General features: G+C 39.4%; 2 protein-coding genes across 3 annotated transcripts; one reads left to right on the forward strand and one right to left on the reverse strand.

The window, feature by feature from the left end:
• The first annotated feature begins 147 nt into the window (after nucleotides 1-147).
• On the forward strand, nucleotides 148-6,683 carry ube2ib (ubiquitin-conjugating enzyme E2Ib). Of its 2 annotated transcripts, none has more exons than XM_084937962.1 (7): nucleotides 148-299; nucleotides 1,649-1,727; nucleotides 1,835-1,918; nucleotides 2,194-2,266; nucleotides 3,604-3,713; nucleotides 4,512-4,591; nucleotides 5,912-6,683. In XM_084937962.1, the coding sequence occupies exons 2-7, from the start codon at nucleotides 1,662-1,664 to the stop codon at nucleotides 5,973-5,975; spliced, it is 477 nt and encodes a 158-aa protein (XP_084794088.1). In that variant the 5' UTR covers nucleotides 148-299; nucleotides 1,649-1,661; the 3' UTR covers nucleotides 5,976-6,683. The 2 variants fall into 2 exon arrangements, with proteins under 2 accessions (XP_084794088.1, XP_084794089.1); XM_084937963.1 differs by lacking the exon at nucleotides 148-299 and adding an exon at nucleotides 364-1,392.
• Nucleotides 6,681-11,240, reverse strand: LOC146381829 (interleukin-21 receptor). Its single transcript, XM_084937954.1, has 8 exons — nucleotides 11,098-11,240; nucleotides 10,050-10,176; nucleotides 9,782-9,963; nucleotides 9,541-9,695; nucleotides 8,098-8,275; nucleotides 7,880-7,985; nucleotides 7,708-7,786; nucleotides 6,681-7,622 (listed from the first exon to the last, which is right to left on the reverse strand). Exons 1-8 carry the CDS (start codon nucleotides 11,195-11,197, stop codon nucleotides 7,203-7,205), a joined length of 1,347 nt encoding a protein of 448 aa, XP_084794080.1. The 5' UTR covers nucleotides 11,198-11,240; the 3' UTR covers nucleotides 6,681-7,202.
• Nucleotides 11,241-12,912: the final 1,672 nt, after the last annotated feature.

Consider the following 12,912-nt stretch of genomic DNA (forward strand, 5'->3'; position numbering starts at 1 on the left):
CGAATTAAATGAAAGCTAATAAACGACTAGCTCGGGAAACTCTTTCAACTAAACCCAGGGCAGGTGAAAAAATACATTCAAAACATAAACCTCCGAAAGAGAAATGCGCAGTCGGATTTTCCAAGAGGTATTTAAGCAAAGACGGAAGTAAAGGACGGATGACTGTTTCGCATCGCTGTCTCTGGCTCGAGACGGAGCGGGTGGTTTTTCAGGAGGGAAACTTTACAAGGTTTAACGGGATTTGAGCACGATTAATTCATTTCGCTTAATTACTAGAGCCAGTGCAGCCATACTGAAAGGTAGGAGTACACCCTGAATGCGGAAACGTTCATTTTTGTCGTGTATTATTACATTTTACCCGCTTCAGTTTGCGCCATTTTCGCTAGTTTGGTAATGCATAAATGTGCGCCTTTTAGCTCTGGCGTTCTTTGTCCCTATTCTTTAAAAGATAATGATGTGGTTCATCCCGGTGGAAAATCTCACACCCCTGTTTCTACAAGGCAGTTGCTATTATTATGCGTTAGAAGAGAGCAAGTGATCGTTCTTCTCCCATCCAAAAATTGTCTTCGAAATCAAGTGCAATTGCGCAGTTTTGTGCTGCATCAGGCCGTGTCAGACGCTAACAGCGCCAGCGCCTGTTGGGATGTAGCTCCATTCTGGCGCACATGAGTTAGCGTATGAAGCTAACCGGCTAGCGTGCTAATCAAATAGCTTTGATTGTCAGTTTGTCAAAGTGTCTGTTGACGGCAACGTCACGCCGAAGTTCAGCAAACATATAATGAGTAAGATCTTCATGGATCCCCTTTTTAGCTTTAAAACCCTGGTCGCGGAAACGGTAGAAAATGGTAGAATTTTTTTTCTTCCTCTGGAGCGGTTATCTCCACCGGCTAACTTGGCTAGCCTTTTAGCGTCGCAGACTTGTCGAAATAAGCTGTACTTTTAAACACACAAGCCCCGAGGCCAATAAAAACAGTTTAGCTTGCATGCTAGAACATCAGTTTATGATGAAGTCCGTTTGTCTCGTACTGATAAATTGCGGTGGCCGTTAATGACTAGCATTGTTTTTTTTTGCTTTACCTCGTTGTCATTAGCTTCAGTGTTTAGCGTTTATAGACATTCCCATGCAGCATCCTAATTGCCACCGACGCGAGCTGGCAACACGGTTGGGTATGTGAGTCGATGCAAGTCAGAAAAGTACCAAAATTAATATGCGCCATAAACCGGTTGAATGTTGTACGTGTGTGATTTCACACACGAGAAATGTTAATATCACAATACTTTGTTTTTTTTGGAGTAGGGTAGGGAGGGGGCTCATAACTTAAACCAGTTGGAAAAGGACCTGAAGTGATGCTGCTCTGTAATAACATTGGATGCCCTCTTGGTTTCTTTACAGTATGGAAACTTTCAGTTTTTCAAAATTTGGCTGCAGCTAATGGTCATTCTAGAGTATGATTTAGGTTAAATTGTTTCGACTAGCTGCCTAAAACTTTAAATATGTCGAATTAGAATACTAAGGAAATTGTTTCTTTTTTATTATTATTATTGTTATTATCTTTAAAACAAAGGAAAACTAAAGAGCTATTCATTTCAGAAGACAGGACAGCCAGATGTCTGGTTTTCTAATCAACCTGACCCTCTTTCTTTGCAGGAGTCCACAAATCATGTCAGGCATTGCATTGAGCCGGCTTGCCCAGGAGCGCAAGGCATGGCGGAAGGACCATCCTTTTGTAAGTATTGGCTCACGAGATCTGTGCGATGAAAGCCTGCCTGAGTGTTGGTTAGAAAGTGTTTGCTTTCTAACAAACTTTCAAATTTCAACTCTTACTCTTCCCAGGGATTTGTTGCGGTACCGACAAAAAACCCGGATGGAACCATGAATCTCATGAATTGGGAATGTGCTATTCCTGGCAAAAAGGGGGTAATGTGTTTCATACATTTGTTTGCATGCTGAGTAGATTTGTTTTACATAATTAAAAAAGGCTCAATGATCTTTCTAGGACAATGAGAATACTGTAGTGGGTGTAAAGCATACTGTATGAGTAATGGCTCTGCAAAAACAACCCAAAACAAATTAAACCATGATAAGTTTTAAAAATTTTACAATTTGACTGGCAGTAGTAGTAGTAGTAACTTTTAAGAGTCAGTGATGTAGCCTTCTGTTTCTAAATTGATCTAATGATCATCTCTCCTCAGACTCCGTGGGAAGGAGGCTTGTTCAAGCTGCGCATGTTGTTCAAGGACGACTATCCGTCTTCACCTCCAAAATGTGAGTTGCTGTGCATTCAGCCCGTAAATATGACAAATACACTAGCTATCATTTTGGCCTGCAGATGCTTTGGGAAATCTATTTGGAAGTAAAACCTGGAGCATAGTAGAGTTCCCATATTTTCAAGAGCCTTTAGCATTATCGGATACAATTTGTATGCCAGTACAAACTTGGTTATGTTTATCTACAGTCAGATCAAGTTAATTAAAATTATTATTATTATTTTTTTTTTTTTAAGTTTTGATGGTTTGAAATGGAACAGAAAAGTGCAGGCTCACGGGCATCCTCCAGCCTACTCGGCACATCTGTAAACTGTCTTTAAAAGCTAATTAAGGCTTCCTCTCATCAACATTTGGCAGCACTGAATGATGAATCTCTTCAGACATGTTAGTTTATTATGGTAATGAGAAACAGGCGGATTTAAAGCCAAAGGTTTTAATTTAAGGTTGGTGCAGTAATCCTTTGGAAACCTGTGTTTAAGCTGTCAAACTGAAGCTTAGCAGTGCTGGGGATGTTCGACACCTCGGCTGTGATTGGTTGAATACATGACTGTTTTCTGGTCTTTGTGGGATAATTACAAACGCCGAGTTTTCAACTTTAATGATAGAAATCTAAGCAGCTTCATGTTTTTGTTGTTGTTATATAAACAGCAGTGGAAACTGGTTAAAGTGTCTTTATTCCAGTGGCTGTGATTAATCTCTTTGGGTTACATGAAAAATTCTGCTCTTTAGGAAAAACTCCAGAATAACCTTTGCTTGACCTTTACGCAGCAGAGCAAATACAGACTTTCTGTTCTAATTATTTTAATTTGGCAGCGCTATTAAAGCCATTTAAGTAGTGCAGCAAGCATGTTGGAGCTGAGGAAGCTTGGCGATATAACAATGTTGCTGCAATTATGGTGTTAATTCAGGGTCACGGCCAATAGATGCTTTCATGCATGCGTCATTTGCTGTTTCTTTTAAACGGGTTGTGCAAGATTTTTGCCAGTTGATTGATTTTTAGACCTGATATTGTTGTAAATTGATGGTAAAAAACTGCTTACAAACAAGTAGCAGATTCCTGTTGTGTGTCTCAAAACACTACCGTACTTACCTGCCACACAAGGCCAGAGCACCGTGGCTTACACCGGCTCTAATCCTGCAGCACGAGCTCCACGTTGTCTGAATGTCAAATTAAAATGACCTAAAGGCGCTGTTTGTGTAAACAACAGACGCTGCTGTCTTCAGTGGAACAGTTCAGTCTGGGCACGCAGTGACTTTAGTAGTCTAACCCCTTTTGTTTGGTATGTATAATATAACTGAAACATAAAGCCCACTTAACATTTTGCCATCTTTCAGGTAAATTTGAGCCTCCACTCTTCCATCCAAACGTGTATCCATCAGGCACAGTTTGCCTATCGATACTAGAGGAGGACAAGGACTGGAGACCAGCCATCACAATAAAGCAGGTTTGTGTTGTAAAGTGAATTTCATCTACAGTAATGACCTTAAAACCTAAGAGCGTGAGTGTGTTCACATGGTCTCTTAAAGTTCCAGATGTTTTCTGATTTTAAGATGACATTTCTAAACTGGAACCTTATCTAAGTTTATCAGGTAATCAGTCAAATTTTTTTGATGCTGATAGGAAAACGAGATGCGTAGGCTTTTGAATCCCTCACTTAGCTTTCAGGCTGGGTGATATTTTAATAATGTTGGTCATGAAGCACAGACGGTGGCTGTGCTGTCATTTTAAGCCACGTTTACATGTAAAATAATCACACAGTAAGTTTGTTTTGTAACTCCTCACACCTGTCTACTGAATGTCTATCTCCTAACCAAGGATTGTACACAAAGTGGCTACATTTGTCACCAAATTGTTTTTTTTTGTTTTTGTTTTTTTTTTTAAGGGAAGAAAAGTTGGAAAAGCTCAGCTGTAAATTGGCAACATGACAGTCCTCCAGATTAACAAACACACTTATAAAGCAGACGAGTCTCGATGGGCAGTGAAGTGTGACGTACGCCTGTTTCTATTGTGCCTGAGAGGCAGAGAAGCACAACGCTAAATCGAGAGTCAAACCATAAGCTTAAAATATTTGCATCACAACTTGTATTCAGTGTTTAGCAATAGTCAATCATGACTATTATGTGGAGCGAGCAGTGTTGCATAAAGTGTGTGCACACGGTATTAAGTTGACTAATATTAAGGAGCCTTCAGAGAAGCATCCCAACCTGGTGAATTTCTGAAATGTTTCATTTTTATCTTGTAGATCTTATTAGGTATCCAGGAACTGCTAAATGAGCCAAATATCCAGGATCCAGCCCAAGCAGAGGCTTACACGATCTACTGGTGAGTGACGATTAATTCACACGAAACCAGCAATTTATTCACAAATGTAAGGCCACTGACATCTTAGGGCAAATTATTAATTAAGTGGGAGTTGGAGGTCTTGTTTTACAATAAATGAATAATTATTTAAACCGAATAACTGTTGATTAGATTTACTTGAATTTGAAACCAACATGGTTTTAGAAAGGAAAGCAATGTAGACCATGGCTGTTTATTTACTAATTTATATGCCCACAAGAGCAGAATTATTATTAGTGATAACTAAGACGGGGTTCTTAAAAAAATAGCATTCATACAAATCTTTAAATATGTACATCTTGATGCAGAAATATAGAGGGATCAGACTTTTTCTGTGTGCACTGGAGGGCTTTTTATAATATGGTGTTTCACTTTTTTTTTTTTTTTTTTTTTTTTTTTTTAAATCCACTCAGTGAACCTCAGACTTGATGACAACTTTTTCTCTGGCTTCATTAAGAGCCTGAAGTGTCCAAGCCCAAAGACACAATCAGATTGAAAGCATTCCCCTCATTTTTCACCCAACATCCACAGTGAATTTGCCCCCTTGGGTCAGACTCTTAATACTGAGTTCTACTTTAATGTCTCAAGGCATCTGAGGGAGAACATTTAGTGCACGCGGTCTGATATGTGTGTCAGTTGTGTTTTTTAACTACGCCAACACAATCATAGCCACCTGCACCACTTGCCAGATTTGACCCTGTAACAACTTCTTTCTCATGAGAATTAACTTTTAAAGGTTGTCCTGGAGATGATCCAGCACACGTCATAGATTTGCACCTGCAGGTGGTCAAAATGGGGAATTCCACAGTGGGGTCAAAGCGGTCTGAGCAGTATAGAGCAACACAGGAATACAGAGTGGACAAAGGCCAAATTTAAATAAGAATTTTCAGATTGCACCTAATATTATTTTAAGTTTATAACTAGCATAGGAAACTATTTATTTATTCATTTATTTATTGGGTGTGTCTCTGGGGACTAAGCTTGTGAAGCGTCTACCTATTTTAAAGTACACATGAGATCTTAACCCTGTAAAACCTGAACCCTAAAAATTCAATGTTTTTGAAGCAGGAGTGTTTATTGCACCTTCTGACGATTTAAAACACATAAGAGGAGTTTAAGGGTTTAAAAAGAAATCTCATTGATGTAGAGGTCTCAAAAACTCCTGTATCACACATGAACTTCAAGGGTTTTCCACTGACTGATTAAAGATGTTTACTTTTTGAGCAGCATGCTGTGCCTGTTTTGAGTAAGCAGTCGTAATAACTGTTGTTTCTGTTTGTTTTGTTTTTAATGTCTTTTCAGCCAAAACAGAGTAGAATATGAAAAAAGAGTTCGAGCACAAGCCAAAAAATTCTCCCCCTCGTAAGGGCGAAGACGGAAGGAATGGGTTTAACAAGAATCACCTCCCGGCTCAGTCTCTCTATGAATGTGCTCCTCTCACATCGGGACTTGCTTAAAGACTTCTATTTAAACTCCACATTCTGTGCCATCCGTTCTCCTCTGACCTATCAGTTTTTTTTGTTCTTAATTGCCGGTTGGCGCATAATGCTGGGAGGGAATGGGTGCGTTAGCACCCTGGTAATTTCTTTTTAAACAATAATTGTCTTATGTCGTGCAAGGGACACAGCTTGGTACCGGTTTCATCAACCCCCATGCAAGCTGACTGTCATCAATATTTCAAGGAAGAAAATGTCGTTTTGTTTTATTTTGCTCTTTCACAGGGTCTTTTTCTTTTTGTTTCCTCCTTTATTTTCCATAAATTTAATGTAAAATTTAGCTTACTTCATTGTCAGTATTTCAACTGCTGTATAATGAATGGCACTTTTATACTGTTGTATCTCACTAGTGTCTCTAGATGGCTCTGTCTAATTCTCTTTCCCAGGTTTTCTATTCAGCATGCTGTAATATACAATAGATTCTGCTGCCTTGGCTGTCTTTTTGTTATTCAGAGTGTTTGCTATAAATAAAAATGGCCACAGTGACTGAGGCAGGTAGGCTTACTTCTGTATCAGACTTTAAGGTTATATGGTGCTTTGTTCATGTATGTGTTGGCTTAATAAACCTTTCTACATAATGTATTTTCTTTATTAAGAGCAGAATATACACAGAAGTTCATCTTGCATTTCAGTGATGCAGAAACAAAACGGATGAGTCACAAAATAAGACTTTCACCCTGTTTCCAGACAGGTTTGGACTGTGCATAAAAGATAAAAACATCAGTGAAGTAGTACATGGGCAACATGTAACTAAATGCTACATAAAATCTGTAAAGGGAAAAAAAAAATAAAAATTCAAGGTGCCGCAATGGCCCAGAAGTTTAGACCACAGCCTGATTGAAATCCTGTGGTGGGACCTCAAGAGGACTATTTATAGCTTAATGTGCAGAATTAACAATAAACTGAAGTAACATTATAAAGAAGAGCATGTCAAAATTACCCCACAACGAGAAGGACTGATAAAATGAGTTATTTCTGCTACAGGTTCTATTAGCTACTGAATCATAACGTGGACTACTCCGTCCAGTGGAAAAATGTTCCTTTTCATGACAACTTTCAAGCTTTCTGAGTTGATCCCTATTGGGCAAGACTTGTTTTTACAAACTCCCATGGTGCTCTGCCAGGACAGAACTGGACTGCTGGAAGGCACTCAGGGTGCAGTACTCATTGCAGTACCAGGGAGGGTCCTTTTCTAGGGACGTGTCACTGCAGAGCCAGCAGCCCGAGTCTCCAGAAGGACTCCCTAATTGGGAGTCTAGAACCAGGCTGTTCACTGGGCTCCCCTGAGCTGAGAGTGGAATCATGGTGCTCACAGCGTACGGGACGCCCAGGAGAGTGGTATCACAGACCGAAGGAGTTATGTTGCTGTAGGAGCTGCCCTCCATCACGTGCTGGTCAAAGTGGGGTGGACGACAGTCATCCTCCTGGACTTCTGCACACTTTGTCAAGGTGTCGATCTGAAGCGTTTCCTCTTTTTCTAGCGTGTCTGCTGTGTTTTCTTGCGTAACCACCCAGCTCTGCAATCACAAGGTCAGTTACATCCTAATGACATTAAGTTTGGGACTTTTTTTTTCTGTTTTTTACATGAAAAGCTGAACTTACCTTAAAATCTCCCTGGCAGTCACTGTACAGGGTGTGGAAATAGGGAGCCGGAGTTGGGATAAACACATTTTGCTTCCACCTGTGAGCATAGAGAGTGCAATATAGTACAAAAAATGACTTTATATGAAACTTAATGTTTTGTGAAGTGAGGCTTTACATGATATAACGTTACTTTTTAACAGGAGCGTAGCAGATCAGTATGACGAATACCACCAGCCCACAGATGGGAATGAGCACCTTCTTACACATTTCAGAAATGAACATGCGCGTTGACAAACCTGTGTGGGGAACACAATAGAAAATACTGAAGCAGAAGAAATCCAAGAAATCTATTTCTGCTTATGATTGTTTTATCTAAATCTAGCTGCTTTCTTTTTTATTGAGACTCACCATCCACGGCAGGGTTAGTCCTCCAGTGAGCCTCATCAGACCAGTGACTCCACTCGCCTTGGTACATAGCCTTATTGGGAATGGACCGTACTCTAGCACTATACTCGGTGTCTGGTTCAAAATTCTGATCTTCCAAAGAAATACCCGTACTTTGTGTGCTAATTTCACGAATTTTTACCTGAAAGAAATAAAACATAAAAGCATCCCATTAATTTTCAAAAGACAGAAATGCCCTGTTCTGTTCTTCTTTATAAACTTATTTACAGGTTTAGTGTCATCACTTTCCACAAGAGTATCAATTCTGTCACTAGTTAGATAAACTAATGTAAGTCTACGAGCCGCAACCAACCAACCAGATGACGTCACGCTCCTTACTGGCCCTGCACGTTCTCAAAACTAGCTTTAAATACTAGTTTAGTTTTTGAGCGCAGGCCTCAATGGTGTAAATTAGCCTTTATATGTGTATTATTTCATGCCCCAAATTTTGGAACAATTTCGGCCTAATAAAAAGAAGTCGTAAAACCTTTAAATATGTGATCATCTACAGAACATAATACAAGAAGACTCCGAGAATTTGGAGAAAAAGGCCGAAAATTGGTAACACATGCTCCCATTCAGGGACCTGTTTACCCATTCATTTACTAAACTTAAGTGTCCCAGTACTTATGGTCTGCCTTGAATGGTGTAAGTTTTTTGACAGCAGATTTTGACACATTTTACTATAATAGAAGAAAAAAAAACTGAGCTTGAAGACAAAACTTTTGGCTGCTTTCTGTCTCCCAGATTTATCTCTGACACACATTTATCCAGGCCTAGGGACCATCATTTGGAGCACATCAGCATGCAACACCCTGAACGTGGATTTGAACCAGAGATCTTTTATATGCAAGAGAGGGTCAAAAATAGGGTGTAAAAAAAAAAAAGACCCTGCGTGCTGGAGTCGGGTCGGCAAAAAAACTCAAATCTGGCCCAGTAGATGGTTTTGGAACTTGTAAAGGAGGGGATCATTTTTGAACTTTTAATTGTATTATTATAGCTGTTAGTAACAGATAAGCAATTAAATAAGAGAAACTTTCCTTCACTTTCCTGTTTTTTCTGCTAACTACTATAAAGACGACTGTTTCTTTTCTCTTTTCTTTTTCTCTTTAAATTATTTGTTATTTCATTTGAAATAAAACAGTTTCTGCCGCAAACTGTCGCCACACTGAGCTAACACCCACAGCACCAGCAGATAAAAACACTGCAGCTGTTTGACATCTCAGTTTAGAGCTAGATATTTACCAGAAAGTATAGAAGATTTCAATTTTTTATTCTTATTTATATTATTACATTCGGAAAACTGTGTTGTTTTTTACCTCACAACATAAAAAACAGGTTTTCATTTGTAGATTTTTACCATTCAGTTTTACCCTTTGTCATTCCTGCTGATTAGCTGAAGCATACCTTGTGTTCTCCCCTCTTGTAGTAATGGAGCTGATACTCCAGGTTGTTGGGCAGATCAGTGACGCTGGTGTAAGTCTCGTAGGTGCTTTTCCAACCAAAGTGGTGGTGACTTGAGTTGTGGCTGACTGAGAGGCAGCACGGCGCGTTTGGTTTAACTGATAAGAAGATGTGTGACTGTTAAAAAACAATAATTCATACATTTATGAGTCCTGCCAACACAGATGATCATTATGCTGCTTACTGTTGTGCACAGGTAGGTACTGCTCATCTAGCACGTCACAGGTTTCAGACTCCTCATTTGGGTCGTGGCAAAGTGAGATTTTGTATACATCTAAATCTGTAAACGTATCGCCATAATCGGGCGATGTTGTAAATGTGCAGAAATAGTTCTCTTTGGTGTGTGTCAGCATGCACTTGTACGTTCTGTGAGAAAAAGAGAAGCAGCAGTAAGGTGCATGGCGTTAAAGGTGACACATCATTCTTAAACGCGTTAGTAAAAAGAGTCTCACTCGCTGTCTGTAAAAATGAGCCAGAAGGAGCTGTTGCTGTTTGAGGTGTTTTCTGATGGAGTGATGTTCAGGGAGCAGTAGACGGTGGTTAGGTAATCATTGACACAGTGAAGATTGTAGTCCGCTCCTAGGAAACCCCATAGAAAAGATAGTTATGATTAGAGAGCAAAACAAAATGAAGTAGAAATATTTCAAGTCCATGTTTAACTCAAGACTGTTAGTGAATAACCATGTGCTAGCCAGTCCAGAATAGAATTATATTGTAATAGCTTAAAACACTCATGACTGGCCTATATATACACTGAAATTGTGTTTATATGAGAGACAATGAGATCTGCAGTGTGATTAATGTTCTAATCTAAAGAGAGCTAAAACCATAGATCAGGTGTCAGTATCAGATCAACAAGTCAAGTTCAGCTCTTACAAACGTGCATTAATACTAGTGCTATTTTCCCCCTTTGCGCTACCTTCTCTGCCTCTGCCAAGAAAGCAAACAATTAGAAGCGAAGAGCCAACAGGAAGTTTCAGAATTATTCAGAAATATTTTCGCATGAGCTACAGAAGGCATTTTTACACAGTTCCCAATTGCTTGAAGCAACTGAATCATGGTGATTTGCACTTTGATAGTACTTTTCTATCTTGAGGTGCTGGCTGATCGACGTTTTGGGGTTCAGTGTCTTTCTCAAGGGCAATTTGACATGACGGCATGAGCACCAGGAGATGGACTTAGCAAAAATAATGGACAACCTGTACAACGACATAGATCCAGGCATCTCAAAACATCATTTAAGTGCTGCTTTTGCTGTATCATGGTTGTTGTAGATTAGCAACTAGGGTGAAATGCACAAAAACAGTAAATAGTATGTCACTTTATTGTATAATGAAGAACCTCATTTGAGAGCTTAAGCTCATTTAGCCATTTAATCTAGCCTTTATTGCGGTAGTGTTGTTACATCTAGTGCTTTAAAGCTCTTACACTTACATTTTACAGCTGTACATTTGTCTTTAATCTGATGAAAAAACAAAAAAACAAAGTAAGAATTATAACCTGCTAATGGACTTCCATGTAGCCTGATGATGTTGGTAGATTTGAGCAGGAACACAATCAGCAGCGTCGCCTTCATCCTCAGGGGTGGATGCCAATCCATCGCACCAGACGCCAGCTCAGCCCAAAGATTGAGTCATACTGTCCTGACTCTTTTGTAAAGCGGGTTTTAAACGCAGACTGAGAGGCGTAACCGCTCAGGCTTCTCACACAGATAGCTGTCACTCACCACTATCATTGTCACTGGTGGGAGAGGATGTGCTTTTTTAAGAGAGCAGCTGTTTATGAAAGCGTGTGAAAAGAGTTTAACCTAGCAGTGTTTCATATTACAGTCTGTCTGACTGTGCACTTGTTTGCACTTGTCATGAAATCTTTACCAGAGCCCGTTTAGCTTGTTTAGAGGAAGCAAAAGGTGAAGTGCTTTGGGTCGAGATGCTCCACAGCCCACCTGCTGAGGTGCATCTAAAGCTTTAAGGTTACTTCATGTAGTAACTTTCTGAATGGGCACAAAGCTAGAAGACACAGCCGTCTTATCATCCAAACTCAGTTTGAATGACTGATGAGCTGATAAGCTGCAAAAACAGTGAAGCCTGAGATGCCATGTGACAGAAATGACTATATAAACACCTTTCACTGAGCTCTAAACCTACAGCGTAAGATATCCACTCATTTCTGTCAGACATTCATCTGCGTTAGGGACAAATTTAAAACACACCTCTAAACACGTATTTGTGTGTTAACATTTTCTGCACATTGGCTGCAAATGTCTAAACAGGATTAAGATTTTTACCTTTTGTATACTGCACATCAACATCTTTTGACTTTCATATAATATTTTTTTAAAAAATAGGTTTTCTTTGCTATTTAGTGTGCTATTTATTCCTGAGTTGTTTTATTCATATTTACAGAAAACAGTACATTTACGTGCTCTTCCTGTGGAATCTAAACAGCAAAAAGCCACGCAGTCCAAGTTTGCATGCCTTAATCTACCTTTAAGCCACCACAGCACTTTCTCAATCATCATCATTATTATTATTTCAATTTAACAAGTAACCTGATATTAGAGTATGCTAATTATTGTGCAACCTGCAAGGGTGTTGTGCAACATGCACTGAGAGCAGATTAGCTGAAATTGGGGTTGTGTACGTCTTTGGTGAAAGATGTTACAAAAGATAAGAGCTGATGGTGAGTTTCACGGTTTCCTCTAGGGTTCATGATTTTGTTTATTTACAAATGTGTAAACACACTCTAGCAGACCGAATCTTACTTTAGCTGGATGTGTCTGGTTCATCATGCACTCGTGTTTTTTTACGGCCTGAGGGCCCAGTTACATAATGCATCGCCTGCTTTACTTGTGAAGTATGCTGCAGCAAGTATTAGTAGATATTGTGATGGGAATACCCGCAAACATTTTTTTTGTGCTATAATACCATTTCAACAGGAAATGAATAAACACAGCATGGTAATGTATAAATGCGATTGCAGAGGTTAGGTTTCAAAAATACCTGTTTACCTCTGATCGTCTTACCTTACCACAGAACGAAACTGAGGCTTATTTTTACTAACTGAAACCCAAATGACTTCTGTCCCCCCCTTTTTCCTGTTAAGCAGCATTAAAACTTGCTTGAGATCAGCAATGGTGATGGTCCTGGGATGGAACTAGTGTTCAAATCTTTATATTGTGCAAGAAGAGAAATCTGCAACGTGCTGCAGTTCTTCTACATTTGATACAGTTTTTTCCCTCTGTTTTTAGTACTTTGATAAAAAAAAAAAGTTTCCTTTCCGTGATAAACACTCTGAGATGATAGCAAACAGCTA

This window comes from Perissodus microlepis, chromosome 8 (assembly GCF_051167445.1).
Source record: "Perissodus microlepis isolate ML-2025 ecotype Zambia chromosome 8, ASM5116744v1, whole genome shotgun sequence".
Taxonomy (NCBI): Eukaryota; Metazoa; Chordata; class Actinopteri; order Cichliformes; family Cichlidae; genus Perissodus; species Perissodus microlepis.